This window comes from Dreissena polymorpha, chromosome 7 (assembly GCF_020536995.1).
Source record: "Dreissena polymorpha isolate Duluth1 chromosome 7, UMN_Dpol_1.0, whole genome shotgun sequence".
Taxonomy (NCBI): domain Eukaryota; kingdom Metazoa; phylum Mollusca; class Bivalvia; order Myida; family Dreissenidae; genus Dreissena; species Dreissena polymorpha.
Window position 1 is genome coordinate 108,709,644 of NC_068361.1, and position 21,005 is coordinate 108,730,648.

At 33.9% G+C, this 21,005-nt stretch overlaps 1 protein-coding gene across 1 annotated transcript in view; it reads right to left on the bottom strand.

Moving 5' to 3' along the window:
• Positions 1 to 5,594: 5,594 nt before the first annotated feature.
• Positions 5,595 to 21,005, bottom strand: part of LOC127838511 (heat shock 70 kDa protein 12B-like) — a 39,121-nt gene continuing 23,710 nt past the window's right edge. Inside the window, exons 4-7 of the mRNA XM_052366299.1 lie at positions 17,931 to 18,152; positions 15,823 to 15,991; positions 11,106 to 11,240; positions 5,595 to 10,784 (exon numbers count right to left, since the gene is read on the bottom strand). Coding sequence (XP_052222259.1) covers positions 10,306 to 10,784; positions 11,106 to 11,240; positions 15,823 to 15,991; positions 17,931 to 18,152 — 1,005 coding nt within the window. The 3' untranslated portion in view covers positions 5,595 to 10,305. The remainder of the gene's footprint in view (positions 10,785 to 11,105; positions 11,241 to 15,822; positions 15,992 to 17,930; positions 18,153 to 21,005) is intronic.

Sequence of the window (21,005 nt, forward strand, 5' to 3'; positions counted from 1 at the left end):
CATTTCTCGTTTTACCTAGTAGGTCTTGTAGACTTTCGACTTCATGGTACACTAAGTACTGGTCCTACCCAGGAACCAGTTTGTTTCATCAAATGTCTCAATTCAACTTGACAGCTTGCTAAAGCAGTTGCATTTAACATACAGTACATGTGATGTGTCAAATCAATTTTGATTGACAAATTTGACAGGATTTTTTTTAATCCAATAAGTTTTAGACTGCCAAATAACACACACTACGTATTGAAAGCCATACCTGGAGCTTTCGTCTATATACCACTGACTTCATGCGAAGAATGATTTCTACTGTTGGGAAACACCACTAATTGTCTTCTTATTTATTATCAATGTATAAGTATGTGCAGCGATTTTCCTCCTTCTTTATAAAGTACCGGTTAACGGCACTTTCCCAATTACGAAAAAATACAAATTTCCCAATTGCTGTCCTTAAATTCCCAATTAAAGGGTTTTTTTTAAGCAACATTTAGTTAGTTTCCCTTTGCAGCTCTATAGCTTGAACCTAGGTTTATATAATATTGACAGCTTGAAAACACTTGTTTATCAATTTAAAAGTATTTGGGAGGAAAAAATCAAATACACCAATTTCCCAATTTGAGGTTTTCACGACTCGATTTTTCCCAATTTTGAGGTTTTCACGACTCGATTTTTCCCAATTGGACCGGTACGGGTACTTTTCCCAATTGGACAAAGAAAATTGCTGATGTGTAACAGCATAACAACATACTTGTTTCGCAATTAAAATATTTAATAAATACAGGTATCTTGCAGGTTTCTAATTTTCTTTCGCAAACTATTGTTGAATAGTTTAAATTGTTGCGCCACTAAAAAACTAGCCATTTTGTAGCAATTCTAAAATCACAGTCTAAACTGCATACACTTAGCTCTACAGTTACAATTTGAATGCAAATATTAGAATGCATCATGTTATATCATCAATATATTTTTTTTATTTAAACATTCAAATAACACATAATACAGTACATATATAAAAAGATATGTGGTATTGTGTGGATATACAAAACACTTCACATCATTTATTTGCACATAAAATAATAGTTACAAAATAAGTAAATCTCATCAACCTACATTTCAAGAATATTTACGTATATGAAATTACAAAGTGGTGTTATTGTATTACCTTTTACAAAATTAACATTGCTGGTTTTGCACTAGCCATAAAACATTTATCATGGATAAGCAAGTAACAACCAATTTATTAATTACACAATAGAACGGAAATCATATTAATTGCATTAAGCATTTACTAAACAAGCTATTTGCTACTGTTTAGAATTACACTATCTTGCTAAAAATGATCACTGGTACTTAGTGCTTTTACATACTTGTGGTAAGTTTTGTATTACTAGTTTGACAATAATCGGCAGACACTTGTCGATATACAGACAAAATTTGCATGGAAACTTTTAATATTTTTTCAGCATAATTGCCTTCAAATTGTTAATTTAACAACCCTTTGACATTGTTTGCACATCTGATCTTATTATACCATAGCTGATTTTTGTTTATAGATAGACATATATAGACTTTTCAAAGTTCTATAAAAGTTCACACATGATCCATCCAAGTCAACAAACAGAACCAATAAAGATCACCACAGATAATAACTGTGTGTATAGCTTGGAAATTTTGATAGTTCGGGAATCCCTCCTTTGTTGATTTCTGTAAACCAAAACTGTCAGTTTTGCTGGATATAATGGCTTGTATAATGCCCAGCTCTTGCCTTGGCAGAACAGCTTCTAAAAACGGAAAACCAACAAATATCTTAAAATTTGTTCAATAATGCAGACAATTTATAAATGTCTTGTTTTTTGTTGATTTCGAATCTGGAAGATTTTTTACGTAAGATTGTGGTACGAAAATTCCAACGGTATCGGATTTTGTGGTTTTAGGCCTAAACTATTTATAGTGATATGTAACCTTTTGGGATATCGGTAAAGTGCGAGCAGACGAGGTGAAAATACTTTTAAAATTAAAGCTAAAAGACTAAAAAGTTAGATCTGAATATCTTAAAAATTTGTGAATAAATGTGTTTCTGGTGGGTAACAACGACAACTTACCAGAATATTGCTCATGATCAAACGTAAAACTTCTTTCTGAGAGCGAATGGAAAATGCGTCACAAATTCTGATACATAAACAGTAGGGTGTCGTTATTGAAATACCGCGAGAATACTTGAAGAATAGAGATGCCAACTATAGTGTTTAAAACAAATAATTTTTTAACAAGCGTTTGTAATTTGTCAGGATAATAATAACAATAAGATATCGAAAAGATCAAAGCAAATAAATTCGACAGAAATCGGAGATTCGGCAATATATTAAAGACGGGTTATGTTTCCCTAAATTGTGTTCGGTGAAGACTGTTACTATATGTAGTGAACCAGTCTTCGGCTTATACCCACTGAAGAAGAGCATTCAGGGGAGATAATTGAGTAATGACCTAATTCTGGAACGGTTGCGAAGAAAAACAAATAAAGCGAGAATATTTAGTGCGATTCGCTACACAATTATGATGTCATTGATATAACTTTTTCTGAGGTATGTATTTACATGTGATTTAGCATATGTCAAAGTGTTTTTGATTTGTTCAAGTTCATAAATAGCATCGCGAAAATATATGTCGCGTGGCAAATTTTTTTGAGACGTATCCATATGTGGTATTCTTATGTAATTTTATGTCTAAATTCCCATATGTACCTGGCTATGTCTTCCATGATGTATCAGTAAACTATACAACGTGACAAATATAATAAAGCAATATATTCATTTGAATCTGATTATACACAAATCCAATATCGTTTAAATGAAATCATTTTTGTCTTATTCCATTTTCAAACAATAATCTTGTCAGCTGTTTTAACTTTGCGAGTAAACTGAACGCCTATTTGCAAACACTCGTTTCCATCAATACCCCCTATGTATATTACTAATAAATATATGGTGTTTTTATCTAAAACATTATACACCGTTAATGATCAAATTCATTTCATAAATCTCTAATAACTGATTAAAATTGGCCATCGTTTATTTGATTGTTATTTGTCAGTTTTGCCGATAATCAAGATTTATTTTATTTATTGTCTGCCATGTTAGAATGAAGTAAACGACAAGTGCGCATAGTAACATAAAATCGTATATTTCCGACTTAATTCGCGATTCTCATTTTAACTAATATGTATAATATGTGTACGGTCCACTACTTGTTTCAGTAATTATCGAAAATTCCATTACTATAAAGATACCACTTGTTTTATTTGAAATTAAATTACATGTAGACATTTTTTTGCAATTACTGTATTATTCTTGAATGCACATTTTCCATCAGGATTACCGAAATGCAGACCAAGAATTTGAGAGGGTGGCCATATAATGGATGTCTCCCAGTAAGGCGGTCCTCTCAACGTGCTGGGAAATCCGTTCTGGGGATCGAGTCGACCTTCTTCTACGCGTAGTCGCCATAAACGCCCCACACAAATAACCAATTGACAGAGATAGAATGTAGTACTTATCAAATATTCAAGTCACATTACACAGTCATTTGTGCTAACGCAGATTTGTCACGAGAAATTCTCATGTTACCTTTGCCGTCCAATCTGTGAAGTAAGCGTTTACCGCAGCTAGATGAACAAATAATAACAGTTTACCATTTACGAAATATAAAACGGTCATTAATATAGTACATTAAAGACAATGTCGGGCATCATTGTCACACCTTTTAACTGTAAGCAATAGTTTATTTTGAAAAGTTAAAAACAAATGGCGGGCAATTGAATCCTTACGGAGAGTAAGTTGTGACAACAATAATCTTTAAACAACTTACGCGGTGACAATTTAATTCAAGTACATGTATATTTCGTTTTCTATTTCTGTAAATATTAACGTGACATCTAGTACACGTAGTATTTTATGATAAACAAATTAAATCGGAAATTAACTTATACACACGATGAGAAAGAATTTACACTTTAAAACAATAGAACAACATACGTAAATTTACGACATGAACATTTCAGTGCATGGTACGTTCGAACAAAATATTGGTGACGATGGGGGGAGGGGTGAAGGGAGAGTAGAGGTATTACGCGTTGTTGTGAGCACATTACAATACATTAAATGAAATGGAAAGAAATTAAATGAAGCTTTTATTTTCCGGCGAAACATTGTTTTGTAATGTGCTTTGCCTGAGAATTTATAACATTTCTCATTGATACCAATACGTGTATTATTATAATTTTGTTGTGGTTCATTTTTAAGACTCGCACAAAGCGACGGATACACTCATGCAAAGTGCAAACAAGCATATGCTCGCGATCGTCATCCTCACGCTGAAAGTTGGCTACTACTTTTTTCCTTAGCGTCAACCTAGATATACGTTGATCAAATCAGCATGAGCCAAACATAAAATACACTCGACGATAAGAAGTGTTTGAATTCATTCAATTAAAAATGACATCATAAACGGTGATGCCTCCTTTGTTTGAAGCCTATTTATCTTGCTTGAAGGGCCTTTTTTTTCATGATTTGAGTCATGTAAAAGTAAATTATTCCAAGGCTTTTCGTGATTACTGTACAAAATGAACCTAATCGATAATTTATTAAAAGTATTGCAATTGCAGCATCAAACTTGTGTCCCCTGTATCAGTATGCTATCGCAATACCATCTCAATTAACTATTTTTTTATAAAATACATTAAGGAGTGTTTCAGTTTATCAAATTGCCTTTATTTTATCAAAGTCTTAAAAAATGTTTCATTGAAACACCAAAAACACTTTTTCAAATGTAAGCTCACTTGAGCACAAACTCCTGTCCGGCTTCAGTCGTCCTCAGTCGGAAGTCGTTCGTAGTCAACTTTCAGCTCGTGAAAACTCTATAAGAATTTCGGTTTTGATGCAAATGTGTCCGACTGTTTATCTTGACATATCTGACCCGAATTCGGTTCTGACTTACGTGTATCAAAAAACTAGTTAACAAAGTCAATCTCAGAAATACATTTTTACCACAATAGAAGGACCAACTATGACTAAAGTTTGCTCAGAATGTATTATCTTGAACTATCTAGGCCTATTTCGAATCTTGTTAACGTGGGTCAAAACGTTAGGTCCCCAGGTTTAATCTTACAACAACATCATTATAGAGAAAAAATATATGACTCAATCTTGACGAAACTAGGCCGGGGTATTTATCTTTTAAACATTAAGGCCAAAAATCGAATCTTCGTCAAGTGCTTCCTCAGACTAGGTCACCATGTTAAATATTAGAAAAACAACAACAACACAGTGTTTCTACTCTTAAAGCAACATTACCAACTCAATCTTGATGAAACATAGTTCTTTTTATTGTGGGTCTCAGTTGTTAATTATAGTACGTTGCTGAAATAAAAATGTTAACATTATTCTTAGTTCGGCTTGTTGAGCATAGAGTTATTGCCCATTCATTATTCCCATAAAGAGTGGTCTATCGTTTAGATTTATATTGAACAAATTTATTAGTCGAGAGAATCTTGCACTAAACGACCATTTACAACAACTAAACCAAAATAAGTCCAAATGAATCTGTACAATACAAAAACAATCACTTTAATAAACACAAACTGCAATGAAACATGTTCATACATCATGTACAAACTTGCATATATCGAAAACAGCTAAAAGTTACCAAAAATAGATAGAAAATAGATTAAGGGTTTCAACAAATATTTATTTAAGAAGCAGCAAATACTTTAAATTTTGTCCTCACGGAGTTTCAAGAAATCAGAAAGGAATCCAGCAGTATTGTTAATGACTCGATTTGTTCTGACAAGATAGTATGTTTTTAAATTTTGCAAGATTGGGTCAGTTTGATTGAATACAATATTTTGTACGTAGAACTTTAGAGTGGCCATGCTAGAAAGAAGTGATATTCCGACTCAACAGTTTTTCTATAACAATGTTTACATTTGTGTTCCTCTATGGGTATGTTATTTTATCTCCCAGTCTCTATTTCTAATTTATGTTCGCCTAATCTAAATATCGATAACTGTTGTTAATGATTTGTACAATAAATGCAGTCTAAATATTGTTTATGTGCGTTTCAGTCTTAAACTAACCGGTAAGTTTACTTCCATTAACGTTTAATTGGGAACCGAACAAAGTCAAGTGATCCTGAACCCTGGTAACTGTAATTGCATAAGAGTTTAAGAGTAGAGTGATCTCAAACATGAGTGTTATTGGATTTTAAATTTTAAGACTCATTTTATGCTGATGCAGAACTGTGAATCCGTTATTGATCATACCATATTAAGTGACCAAAAACATGAAAAATGCAAATACAGCAGATTTCAACAAAACAGGTCACTAAACAATGCAACAACGTTATATCAATAGTTTGGTTGAATAGATTTTATATTATTTCATGACCAAACCGTGAGCATTTGCAATAAGGACCTCAGAGGCATGAATTTAACAAACTTAGTAGATGTTCTCTATACACTGTGATTTAACAAATATAAAACTTTTTTAGGACATTGAAGAAATATTAAAACAATATTTAGCTTAACAAGTCTATAATATAATCGGAATCCTGAGACATGGCAGTTAAGAACCCAGGGGCGTGATTATACTAGAACAATAGTATGTGTTGAGGACCACAATCTGAACAATTATCAACAATCAAAGCAATATTTGATATAACATTAGTAAAACAATCATAATACTAAGTCAACGTTCAATTACTTATACAATTTTAGGACAAAATGCAAAAATCCATAATTAATTTATAACTTTAATAATTGAAAGAACAATATAAGATGGATGCCTAAACAATAAACACAATGTTACATGTACAAATTAACAAAACATGTCTTAATGACACGGTGTTAAAATGTATTCCTTTGTTACCGCAAACAAACATAATATAATGTTTAATGTGATTAAGATACAGCTCTTATGTATTATATAATTTTAACGCGCACGCTCCCACAAAACCACCGGCTAAAAAACACGAAAGCACGCACGCACGCACACACACGCGCTCAGGCTAGCATGCAAGCACACTCACACACACCCAGCGAACGCATATGAACCGTACAGTTAAACAAGAGCACCGCTTAGCGGGTGCAGACCGCTCATCTATTTTCCTTAAAAAGGTGAAGGGACCTATCTCAATACTTCAATCAAAAATAGGAAAGGGTGGGGTGTAGAGAGGTGTATAGTGTATATATTCTTTATGGTTTGGTCATTTATTTCATTATCTTTCAAAAATGCAAAAACAACTTTTTTTGTGGGGAGATTCTTGGATTGGATGGTTGGTCAGTCTTTCAAAATAAAATAATAAAAATAAATATTTGTGTTTTCTTAAACTTTTTAAAAATAATTGGGGGCGGGGGGTGTTAGAGGGTATAGTGCGGGGTGTGGTCATTTATTAGATGATCTTTCAAAAAAAAGAAAAAAAATGAAAAAAAAAAATTTTGGGGGGAGATTATGGGGTGAAGCGTAGGGGTTGGTTTGGGTGGAGTCTATTGTGTTATGCAAGGTAAGCGTTGTTTTGTCAAAGTATGAATCAAATATAATAATAAATAAAGAAGTAATGGCAATTTTAGCAAAATTTAATACTTTAACCTTGATAGTTAAGGTCATTCAAAGGTGAAGGTCAATTCAACTTGCCAGGTACAGTACCCTCATTAAAGTAAGAAAGTATTTGAAGTTTGAAAGCAATAGCCTTGATACTTTAGAAGAAAAATGAATCTAAACACAAAATTTAACACAATATTCAAAGTAACTTAGTCTAAATAGGGCCAAAATTCTGTCATAATGCCAAATAGAGTTTCATAACTATGCCTGCACAATTTTCTTATGATAGTAAGTAAGTGTTGCAAGTATGAAAGCAATAGCGATGCTACTTTATAAATAAAGTGCGCCAAAACACAAAACTTAACCAAAATTTCAATCTAAGTATAAAAGGGGCCATAATTCTGTCAAAATACCAGCCAGAGTTACATATGTTTGCCTACATAGTCCCCTTTTGATAGTTAGTAAGTGTTCCAAGTCTGAAAGCAATAGCTTTGATACTTTAGGAGTAACCAAATGTTCAATTTTCTAAATATGAAATGGGCCATTATTCTGTCAAAATGCCAATCCGAGTTACACAACTTTGCCTTCACAGTCCCCTTTTGATAGTTAGTAAGTGTGCCAAGTCTGAAAGTAATAGCTGTGATACTTTAGGAGTAAAGTGGAACAAAACACAAAACTTAACCAAATTTTCTATTTTCTAAGTATGAAAGGGACTGTTATTCTGTCAAAATGCCAGTCAGAGTTATATTACTTTGCCAAAGTTCCCTTATGATAGTTAGTGTTGCAAGTATGAAAATAATAGCTTTGATACTTTAGAAATAAAGTGGTCCTAAACACAAAACTTAACCAAATTTTCAATTTTTAAAAGTATAAAAGGGGCCATAATTCTGTCAAAATGCCAGTCACAGTTACGTTACTTAGCCTGCACAGTCCCCTTATGATAGTTAGTAAGTGTTGCAAGTATGAAAGCAATAGTTTAGATACTTAAGGAATAAAGTTGACCTAAACACAAAACTTAACCAAATTTTCAATTTTCTAAGTTGAAAAGGGACCATAATTCTGTCAAAATGCAAGCCAGAGTTACATAACTTTGCATGCACAGTTCTCTTATAATATTTAGTGTTGCAAGTATGAAAACAATAGCTTTGATACTTTAGGAATAAAGTGGACCTAAACACAAAACTTAACCAAATTTTCAATTTTCCAAGTATGAAAGGGGCCATAATTCTGTCAAGATGCCTGTCAGAGTTACATAACTTTGCCTGCACAGTCCCCTTATGATATTTAGTAAGTGTTGCAAGTATGAAAGCAATAGCTTTGATACTTTAGGAATAAATTGGACCTAAAGACAAAACTTAATCAAATTTTCAATTTTCTAAGTAACTAAGGGGCCATAATTCTGTCAAAAATACCAGTCAGAGTTACATTACTTGGCCTGCACAGTCCCCTTATGATAGTTAGTAAGTGTTGCAAGTATGAAAGCAATAGCTTTGATACTGAAGGAATAAACTGGACCTAAACACAAAACCTTATCAAATTTTCAAATTCCTAAGTAACAAAGGGGCCATAATTCTGTCAAAATACCAGTCAGAGTTACATTACTTTGCCTTCACAGTCCGCTTACGATAGTTAGTAAGTGTTGCAAGTATGAAAGAATTAGCTTTGATACTTTAGGAATAAAGTAGACCTAAACACAAAACTTTACCAAATTTTCATTTTTTAAGTATAAAAGGGACCATAAGTCTTTAAAATGCCAGTCAGCGTTACATTACTTTGCCTGCACATTCCCCTATGATAGTAAGCTAATGTTGAAAGTTTGAAAGCATTCTTTAGGAATAAAGTGGACCTAAACACACAACTTAACCAAATTTTCAATCTTCAAAGTATACAAGGGGCACATAATTATGTCAAAATGCCATCCAGAGTTATCTGACTTTACCTGCCTGTCCCTCATAATAGTAAGTGTGCCATGTTTGAATGCAATAGCTTTGATACTTTATGATAAAAGAGGACCCAAAAACAAAACTTAACCGGACGCAGACGCCGACGGTCAGGTGATGACAATAACTCATATTTGTTTTCAAAAATAGATAGGCTTATAAAATAAATAGGAACAAAGGGGTACGTTTCATAATATGAATCTTTTTTAATTAAATGTATAACGAAAAATGAAGTTACAGAACTAGGCCGATACCGACAGATTAACTTGAAATTTAAAAACAAAAAAATGTGTCCACAATTTTTTGGGGGAAAAAAAGTTATTTCTCAGTTGGAAAAAAAAATACAATTTTGAAATAACACAATGCTTTACAAAATAAAAAAAACACATACAAAACATAACAGGTAAAGTATGTCATAGAAAACATGTTATCGCAGCCAAATATCTGTACATGTACATTGCCTCGAATATGTCGTTTATTAAAAAAATTACGCAAATTAGCCCACAATCAATAACGGGTTGCTTAACATACACAATAAACCGAATTATCTCAACTTACGACAGGAATTATTAACGAATGTGAAACTACGCGATAAATGGTTAATAAAAAAAAACCTTGATACATTCAACCACTGCGGATATAAATCAAGAACATACACATCTACTCTTCAAGTAAATACAATTAGATAAATCGTATTCACAAACTATATTACCAAGTAGTATCATGGACAAATCGAATGAACGCAATTAACATTTCAACTACACCTTTACATTCGTTGTTCACCTTGGCAAAATAGTGGCACCGTTAAGAACAGCAAAGGCATGTTCTTTTGGAATGTAGACTTGCATGTCAGGCAGGGCAGCTTTCACATGTTCATGAATTGGTGTAGGCAAAGGAAGCTCACTAACGACAATCACATGACTGATCTCCGTCGATTCGTATGTTTTAATGAATTCCCTTATTCGCATTACAGCTAGTTCCATAAATGTATCAAACAGTGACGTGAAAGCGCTTGTGTTGATTTTTAAAGCACCATTAACATTTATATATACATCGTTCATGTAAGCAGAACGTTGGATTTGTTCCTTTAATGATCTTCCCGTCAAGTCTTTTACAATATCTTGTATTGTGACAGAGACAGAGATATTTACTCGATTGATCGAAGTTTTCAAATTAGCAGCTTGCGTACGGAAGTTTTCTATTAACATGGTATATTCATCCAAATGGCTCTTCTTGATGACAGCAATTATTTCACAACCTAAATATATTATGCATATATTATACATTACACGAAGGTGAAAGTTATAAGAGAGTGTTATATAATTAGTTAGTTTAGTGTAACTTATTTGAACAATATAATACAACAGAGCTGGGCTGAGCATCTTTAACCATGGCCGCAATCGATATAATGACCCGGCATTTAAAATTATCATTGTTATTCCGGATAGTACATATCAAAGAAAAAATGAAGTGTTTGTTAGCTATGTATCCCAATAAATTTACATATATGTTGAATACCATTGACAATGTACTTTTGAAAACAAAAACACTGTCATGATTAAAATGAAAAAATACATACCAGCTAATGCATTCATAAAGGTTTCAAAATCCTCGACAACTTTCGATACACCTAGTTTTCGGTCATGCTCTGTGATAATATGCTCCATCTGCATGCCACTTTCCATACTGTGCAAATTGATGGCAAGTTTATCTTCTACAACACATAATATTATGTTCATTTAGTATACATGTTTGCTTTTTGTAAAACGCCCTTTATCGGTTCAAGAAATTCGAATTTTTAGCTCGGAACATTTATTTTAAGAAAAATATCACTTGACTGCTATTAAAAATATAAATGTACACAGTCTTCAATAATTTCAGTAGTACATAATAAACAATCTAGCAAATAAGTGAAATGTAAGGTTTATGCGCAACATTGTTCAACAGAAAGCACAGTTTATGTTAATATTAAAAACAAAGCATAAGAGTCAATATGATATAGTCTCTCGGCTGTACATAAACATTTATGTATTTACTTCTATATTTCATAATATTTATACTTTAAGCTTATATTGTATTAATTTTAAGGTCCCTCATAACAAATAATGCATTTTCAATTGGACGCATAAGAAAAAGAGTTACATTTATTAGTAACTATCGAACAGCGGATACCACTGTGTCACCCCCAGTCGGAAAAATTGTTATGTTTTAGTATCTCCCCGCCACGTTTGACGGCACTATGTCTGAAGATCTGGGGGGAGAATATGATCCAAGGAATGGACGCAGGTCTTGGTCATCATCCTACCGAATCTCACGCATTATGCTTAACCAATTACACAAAGTCATAAGAACTGCTGGTGGAAGAGCAGACTCAATTAAGAGCTGGTCGGAGCATAGTGGATCAGATCTTTAACTGCATGGTCATCATTAAGAAAATCTTCAACACCAACGGGAGCTCTTACACAACTTCAGCGACTTTATTGAAGATTCGTATATAATGATGACCTTTTGCAGGTTCAAAATTGACGAAAGGCTGTTGTTAGCCATCAAAGGGGACTTCTTCAGGACATCAGTGGGCAACAAGACCACCACATCTCCATCTCCTGTGGTAGGAGACGCATCTCTTACTCGAGATTACTTGAGATTCGCTGATGACATTGACCTTGTGAATTACACTAGCATTGAACTATAAGCTCTCACAGACTCTCAGAAAGGTCGGTATGGAGAAGTTAAGATCATTGTATACAAGACAAAAACAACAACAGAACATACATCATTATTAACGGCGAGAAGCTGGAAGAGGTGACCAACTTCACGTTCTTGGAGCAACCCTGTCAAAGGATGGCAACAGTGCCACTGAGATCCGAATAAGAATTATTATGCCGACTATAAGCTCTCACAGATAATCAGAAAGGTCGGTATGAGGAAATAAAGATCATTGTATACAATATTAAAAAAAAAAAAACAGAACATACATCATTATTAACGGCGAGAAGCTGGAAGAGGTGACCAACTTCACGTTCATGGAGCAACCCTGTCAAAGGATGACAACAGTGCCACTGAGATCCGAATTAGAATTGTCATGCCGACCCCAGCGATAGCAAGACTGAGCAGGTTGTTAACATGCACCTCCACGAGCGTCTGCTCTGAGAACATGTTTTACAAGTCCCTTGTTGTAATCATCCCACTGTATGGCTATGAGCCCTGGAAGATTCACGCTTCACAATGTACACTTGTTTACTATTTCCATCATTATCATTGTTTTATGTATTGACTTACCAAATGAATTGAAATTTTACCGTGAAATAAAAGTGTTAAGTTTTTATTTGTTTCAGAGGTAAGTTTGCTATTGTTACATAATTGTTTTAACCCCATTGTTGTTAAAACGTGTGCAAATCATCCATGAATATTATTTACTTATTGGTGTTTTTAAACTCTATGAACACGGTGGAATCACCAACCAAGAACACCTAAAGCATCAGTTCCTGTCTCTTATAAAAATGTGCATATATACTTTTCTCAAAGTTACCAAAAGACCGCATTCGGAACCGGTATATTTCAGAAAGTTTGTGAAAAATATCAAGTATTCGAATGGAATAACAAGCATGCATTTAAAACTTAACTACTTTTGTGTGTCGTTCATATTGATATGTACAAAAGCATTGAACAATTGTTTTCCCGCACAGATTGCAAAAATATGTTTTCAACAGAATATGAGTCAAAAAATAACTTATTTTTGGCAGTAGTTTCCTAAAAATGCGTTGTTGATTTTATGTTAAAATAAAACAGTGTAGCCAGTGCAAACGTATTTAATGGTTCACAATATACTACATAGCATGCGTGTGCATATCAAAACATGATCTAACATTTTGTGGATTAGAAGCCAATGGGTGCAATTACATACCTTACCCAAAAACGTTCTAACAAATGAATAAATACACAACAGAAATAGTTTCTTATTGTCACACACCGAAAGGGAATCGATCCAAACACGGACTTCGTGTCAACGAGTTTCGCTATTGCGACACGCCTTTGACAGACTTAAATATGTGCTGTGTTCAGGTGACAGCTGTTCGTCTGCACATAGTAGTTTTTTTAAGTCAATGGACATTGCAGATTTAAATAAAAGTAACTTGTTAGATTTGACAGTAAGGAAATACAAATATTAATACGATTTGGATAACGCAATCTGTAGTGGAATGGTGTTTCTTCTGCACCACATGAGCAAAGACACTATTAGTGGTGTTTCTTCGGTGTAACACAGATCACAGCTTGTTAATACCTCGACAAAACGACAGTGCTAGATCTGCGAATTTCGACTGTCAATATTTGAAAAAAGGCAAGTTTGTGGTTTCTTTGTTTGCGATTTTGCGTTTGAACTCAGGGACCGTAGTAGCGTTACGTGTTGGGGATAAAAGAAATTTGAAGACTAGAATTATTGAGGTGCGAAAAAGAAGGCCCGTATAGCTTGTGTAAAATTTGATGGTATTAAATTGTTGCAATAAATCGAAAAGGTAGGTTCAGAATGCATAGGTATCAGGTTAAAAAGGCATGATCGAGTAAGATTCGTTTTTACCTCTTTAAAGTAAAAGTTCAATAGAAGCGTATGTTTTTTTGCGATTGTTGGCTCAGGATTCCAAGTTAAGATCTGCTAGGAGACGGTCTAAGGTACACAATTCGGTAGCCCCCAAACGATCCTTGTTGCCTCGTTTTGGACAACTACAATTTTGCTACATAGTTACCAATACCCACATACATCGCAGTAACCCGAAAGGTGTCAGCTTAATAAAATAACATAACAAGACTGTGTTTTGGCGACTAATAAGACAGGGGCAATTTGGCATGGGAGAAACGTGTTCGATCTGTTATAAAGGGATCTGAAATAAAGCTGGAGAGGACGTCTTGTGGTGTTGTAAAACATAAAATCGGTATGTGGTTGAGAGTGATCAGTAAAGTGGGTTGTAGAATTATGCGTTTTGTTGATCAACCTGCTAGTTTTGGACTTTGAGGCTTCAATGCTTATGTTGAAGTCGCCGTTTACAAGTGTATTGTAGTAAATTCCACTGAAGCCCTTATCAAGACTGTGCTCCATATTCAACCACTGAATAGTGTTCGAGTCAGATTTACGATAGATAACACCAATAGGAAGTTTGCTACTTCTTGGTTTGTACTAAGTAGGTGAAAGACCTTCCACTAAGAGATTTTGCCGGTCAACGGCCTTAATGGTGTTGCGGACGAATATAAAAACTCATCCCCCAACTCTATCTGCTCTGTCTCAGCGAAACGGAAGATTAAAGTTTGGTATAAACAGATCGTCATTTCACACGGTTGCATTTAGCCAAGTTTCATTGAAACAAGAATATCAGAAGTTGAGTCCCGAGTTCAAGAATATTCGCTTTTGGCTTCAGGCTTTGCATATTGAGGTGTAGTACAGCTCAAGCGTTGAAAGTCTGTTCGTTAAAGGAATGAAAGGTGGTGTCATACCTGTTTGGCTCAAAAGAACAACCAGGTTTAATTTCAACATCATCAAATCTGCAGCTTAGCAGAAAGTGTAAATAACGGAGAAGAATAAGTGGACAAATAACTATATTTAATGGGCGCTTCCAGGCTGATGACGTCAAGATCATGCGTCTTCCAGGTAAAAAATCAATATGAAGGCCACAGGTCATGTAAAGGGTCTTTTAACGACACTAAGAAGCGATTCGGACACATTAAAAATGTGATTCGAAAAAGAAACCACATGTGTGTAACTCGATTATAGATAAAGATAAAATATTTAGCAAAAGGATGCTGTTTCACAAAAAGGTTATGATGTTTTGGGGACACGATATATTCATGAAATGCTTAAGAATTTGGACGTTCAGATGTTGTTGTCTATGTAACACGACGATTGCGAAATTAAAGTCGATGAGCGATAAAGATGTTTAAGCATTGGGAATCTCATAATCTCATAAACGGTTTTGTTGTATGATACGCGTTTAATTTTTTCAACTATATTTGTTATTGTGTTATACAAGTAGCGAGTATATATTTCAATTAGAGTATTAAAAAGAATAAACTGATACTCCCAATTGGATGTAGACACGCACGTATTAAGTTTGACTAGGAAAAAAAGTTCGAAAAAACTTCAAAATAAATATGATATAGCTTACCAAAATACATGATATATACATAGTAGATATAGTATTTATAACTATTTTAAACCTTTCTAACCTTATTACATATGTGGCTCAGGGCAGCTTCCATGTCCCTTACAAGAGCAACAGTTTTCTAAAAAGATACAATTTAAAACAAACCTTGAAAATCACAGATGAGAAAATGTTGCCCAGTCTTAGGAATCAAGTGGCTTTCTTCCTTGTTATATCTTATTCTACCAATGCTGTCTGCTTTCGGAAGTTGTAGACAATAGAGAGCCGCAGCTTCAGATTCGAGCATTATACTCACCTTTCCGACTTTAAGGCATGTCTAAAGTGAAAAATATACTATGTAATAGTCATTAAAGATAAAAATGGACCAAAAAAGCAAGCAAAATGCACCCACACACAGCGATTCAGTGATATTTACTTTGCTAATAGTTTGGTCACCATAAAACGATATGTTTTGACAATTATCATTAACTTATGTAAGGTCGTTTTCGTATTACGTGTGCATGAATATAAAACCTGTTGTATTTTCACTTCTTGTAACAACTATCGAAGGTAGAACAGTAAGTAGGAAAGGTATACAGGTAGGCATTTCGAACGCAGATGGGTAGGTAAACGGGACCTGTATTACAATATTTAAAGGGGCCTTTTCACAGGTTTTGGCATGTTTTGAAGTTTGTCATTAAATGCTTTATATTGATAAATGTTAACATTGGATATAAAAAAGCTCGAGTAAAAAATCAAGAATAAAATTTAAAAAAGACAAAAAAGGTAACCCTCAGCAGGGCTCGAACCACTGACACCTGGAGTCCTGGAGTAAAAAGTCTCCCACTTAGACCACTCGGCCATCCTTCCGGACACATTAGCAGGCGTATTTTATACTTCATATAAATAATCCTCGTAGTTTCACAAAATATAACGATAACAACAGAACTCTCCAAGTTATTAATTCGTTTCGCGTTGCAACGCTTTATAATTTTCGGGTTTTAAAATCGTCAAAGATGCATATAATGGTTATTTTAGAGCATGGTATATGCCCGGTATTACTGTTTCCTCACAAATATCATAACTAAAATGAAAATTTGCGAATCTGAAAAAACTTTTTTCAATTTTGTCAATTTAACCAAACGTGAAAAGGCTCCTTTAAGATCATGCACAATGTTTAATAATGCATGTACAGATTAATCATAATACACTATAAGAACAATAAGCGGATATGTAGAATAACTTTAATCGAGTCGATGGTATTTATATATAACCAATAACTTTTAAGTGGCCAGCAAAAAAGTACGTATCATATGCATATCATACTCTATGTATATAGTTTGTGGGAAAACACTTTAATTTTGTGTAATTTTAAAAGTTAAAACATGTTTCATGTGGTTCTCAATTAAATACTTGATTATAAATTTGCAAATCGTGAATATATATTAGATATCTGTAGGTAACCGTAAAATTTTATATAATACCAATGTATATGCATGTTGTAGGAAAATGTTAAGCGTCAACTTGACGTAAAAAACTTGAAAAATAGATAAGCAGAACGAACATTCGCCCGTTTAAAGTTGAGACTGACCTAAATACATGATTGATAAAAATATCTTTACTTAGGATAAATAATTTTCTGCACTGAAATAACAAAATAATGAACTCATATTCAATAATATCATGGTGTAAACCATGTAAAACACGTTACGAAAACCGAACATACATACATATAGTATATACCCTCTTTAACTTGTGACATATTCTGCTGAACAATAGTCAAAATAATAAAATGATACTTATTGTTGGGCGGGAAGAGGCAACTACATAAAAGAATATATATTACTTGGCGCAAAAATGTTAACTGCCGAAAAAGATCGTGATGATCTTATGGAACTTACAAGCAATATAAAACCAAGATATTCATGGTGGCCTTAATCCAGCAGTCCGGTGCCCGATGTTTAGACTTGCTGACCCTCGCTTTCTAAACTTATGTTCAACACTAAACTAGTTCTCTCTATAATTTATGAACTATTTTTAAAGTATTTATTATCATTTGCTTCTACTTTTAATTAATTTAATTATCACACATGAAATACTTGAAAAATGTGTGTTCATTGACATAAACTTAAACTGTCTCCGCAGAACGAACGTTTTGACTGCAACTCGCATATCAATTCATAACGATACAATGTTCAAATACATGTGAAGTATTGTTTATAAAACAGTGATCACACAATTGCATGTGAAACGTATTAAGGAGCGCATATTTTTACCTTTTTTACCGCAAGCTGCAAGAGGATTTTCGTATTTGAATTCCAATTCCCAGGCACTGTCAATATCAGATGAATGTCTTTAGCAGTAACGTTCGCCCCAACTGTACGTGAAAATGTTAGCAGACGCTGAACAAAGAATTTTATCAGCAGAGAGATTAGGCTTACAGCTCGCATTTCTTTGCCCGACTTATCTTTAAGCACTGTTGTAATTCTGAACGTGTCCTGCAAATATTCAATACTTTGGATGTGAATGTTCTAGAATTTGGTTTGTTTTGGTCGAACTGTTAAACATTTGCTTCTCTTAAATATATTACACTAGTAACATGAAAACTGTACTATAAATTACAATAAACAAAGAATAATTATTTTGGAGTAAAAATAAGGAATGATTTTTCAAAATACTAACGGCTCAGCAGCTTTTAAAATGGATATAACGTGGCACGAATATTCACCTTCATTCGGTGATGCGTCGTGCGCGACAACAACGTGGTAAGTTTCAGTTTAGTTTAAACCTATTTATTTAAGCTCGATTGCATAGAAAGCCTTTTTCCTATTTGAAACACTCTCGATTCCGTTTCTGGGACTAGAATTAGTACTTTGTGTCTATGGTAGAAATCGAAAGAATGCCCCCAAAGTGGGGATCGAACCCGTGACTGCCCGATCGCAAGGCGGACACCATATCCACTACACCACTGCGATCTGGTTAGATTTGACGTCAATGTCAATACTTTTGGTCAAAGGTAAAAATACAGCGCTTATTATCAAAATTGTAATAATCCGGACTTTAAATGTAGGATCTTATATTTGATTGATACGTATGCTCATCTATGGAAGACAGTGTTTTCACACATAACATACCAAGCTACCTTTCAGACTAAGGTCATACTTTGAGAGCAAATGTCAAACTTAATTAGGTATTTTAGAAATTAATCTTGTTTACTATTTCACCACTATAAAAGGATGTTAAAATAACATGATTCAAATTATACAGTATACGAGACGGCTTTTGGCGCACAAAAACCACATAGCTATCTAAAAGGTGATACTTTGAGATTAGAAATTAAAATGCAGCATTGATTGTCAATGCTGATTGGTCTTGTTAAAGTGGTTTGTTGACGTAAGTATCACTGGTGATAGTTCCAATTTAATGTAACTTTCATCGTGCTAGCTGCAATTGAATATATTAAACTTTCATCGTGCATACGTGTTTTTAAACGTCTAAAACGTATTGTTGACCTTTTACTTGAAAGTCATTTAAACCAATTTGAGTATTATCAAACATTATTTCAGGAGCTTTAATTTGATAATTAAAGGTGTTAAAAGCGTATTTTTGTGTAATTGCTTAGTCATAGTAAACGTATTTTTCCCTCTGATGGTGTTAAGTTTAGTTTAAGCCTATTTATTGTAGCTTGATTGCATGGAAAGAATAAGGCTTATTTGAAACGCGCTCGAGTTAGATATCTGGGATTAGAACCAGTACTTGGTGTTTATGGCGGAAAACTCAAGAAATCTCCCACAGTGGGGATCGAACCCATGAACGACCGATTGCTTGGCGGACACCATATCCGCTACTCCGATGCGACATGTGTCGATGTTTCACCAGAGGGGGCTATAGTGTGGCCCTATATTTATGCGTAAGCCCATCTATCCGCAATGAAGTCTTACACATAACAGTATCCAGATTAAGATTGCAAATCCAGATTATTTGCAGACTTATTTTTTTTATTTATTGAACAATTGTAATGAAATTTTGCATATTTGTAGGCGGCATTGAGTACATACATATACTTGAAAAAAATAGTTAAAATGTTTTTTGGAAAGTAGAGTTATTTGATGATAAAGTTGCCATCTCCCCTGGGATCCAACGGGGTTTTGGCTCCCCCGTGAAGAATTGCAATTCTCCCACGGGTGTTTTTTCCAGACGGGAGAATTTTTCCTATATTTTACAAAAAATGTAATTTAAATATTATGCTTTGTTTACTGTTTCAATGTTTACAAATACACATGCTCAAGTCATAATTGTAAGAAACATGTACTTAAATAAGAAAATGAAGTGTTTGTAGATTTTCATATCCCGTGGGATTTTGTCGGGGGCTCCCACCAAAACCCATTTCCATTAAACACCCGTGGGAGGTTTGACGGGTCACCCGTGGGAGGTTTGACGGGAACCCCAATGGGTGTTTGACGGGAACCCCCCGCCCATTTACAAAGAACTCCCGTGGGAGTTTGATGGGGCCTCCCATATAACTTAAATACAAATAAAACACCTTCTTGAGTAATCATATATGTATGTCAAATTCTAAATACAGAAAATATCAGTGTAACCAAAAAATACAATATCAATTTTAGACATTATCCAGCTTCCTATATTCAATATTTTGCTGTCTAGTTCGCCTATTATCTTTTTTCAAATAATTGATTTTCAATAATAATCTTCTATATAATATACAATATTATGTATATTGACTCATTTCATGGCCGTCAAACCCGAAATTAAACACAAATTTGTCCATATAGAATTACATTGTTGTTCAACAATATTTTTGAGCTAATGCTATATGTTAGCCATATGCCTTCTGTAATTAACATTGACAAGTTTATGTTAAAATCTTTTAATCTAGTCAAATCATTGGCTTGCAATATATTGAATATTTTAAGGTCACGAAAATTTGTGACAACCAGATTGATTTTTGACAAGATCGTTGCACCATCCTCATGCGAGTACCAGTACTTGCTGCTCTGACAAATGTTTGTCCAAGATTCATGTTAAAATTCATCATGTCTGTATACGAACATGTTGTCATAGTTCATAAATATACACACATAACACTGACAATTACACTGTAAATTACAAGAAACAGTTTGGATTGAATGGCAATAATCCACTTGTATAATCGATAAATTTTTTTGTATTTTATGTATTATATTTTGTGTTTATGTTGGTTTGTATTGTGCTGTTTTGTACTGTTTTGTACTGTTTGGGCAATCGGTCACTTGCCTTAAATAAAGGACCAACTAATTGTTTTTAATGAGAATTCAATACTGCTCCAGCAGCTGGAGTTTCACTTCTTTATA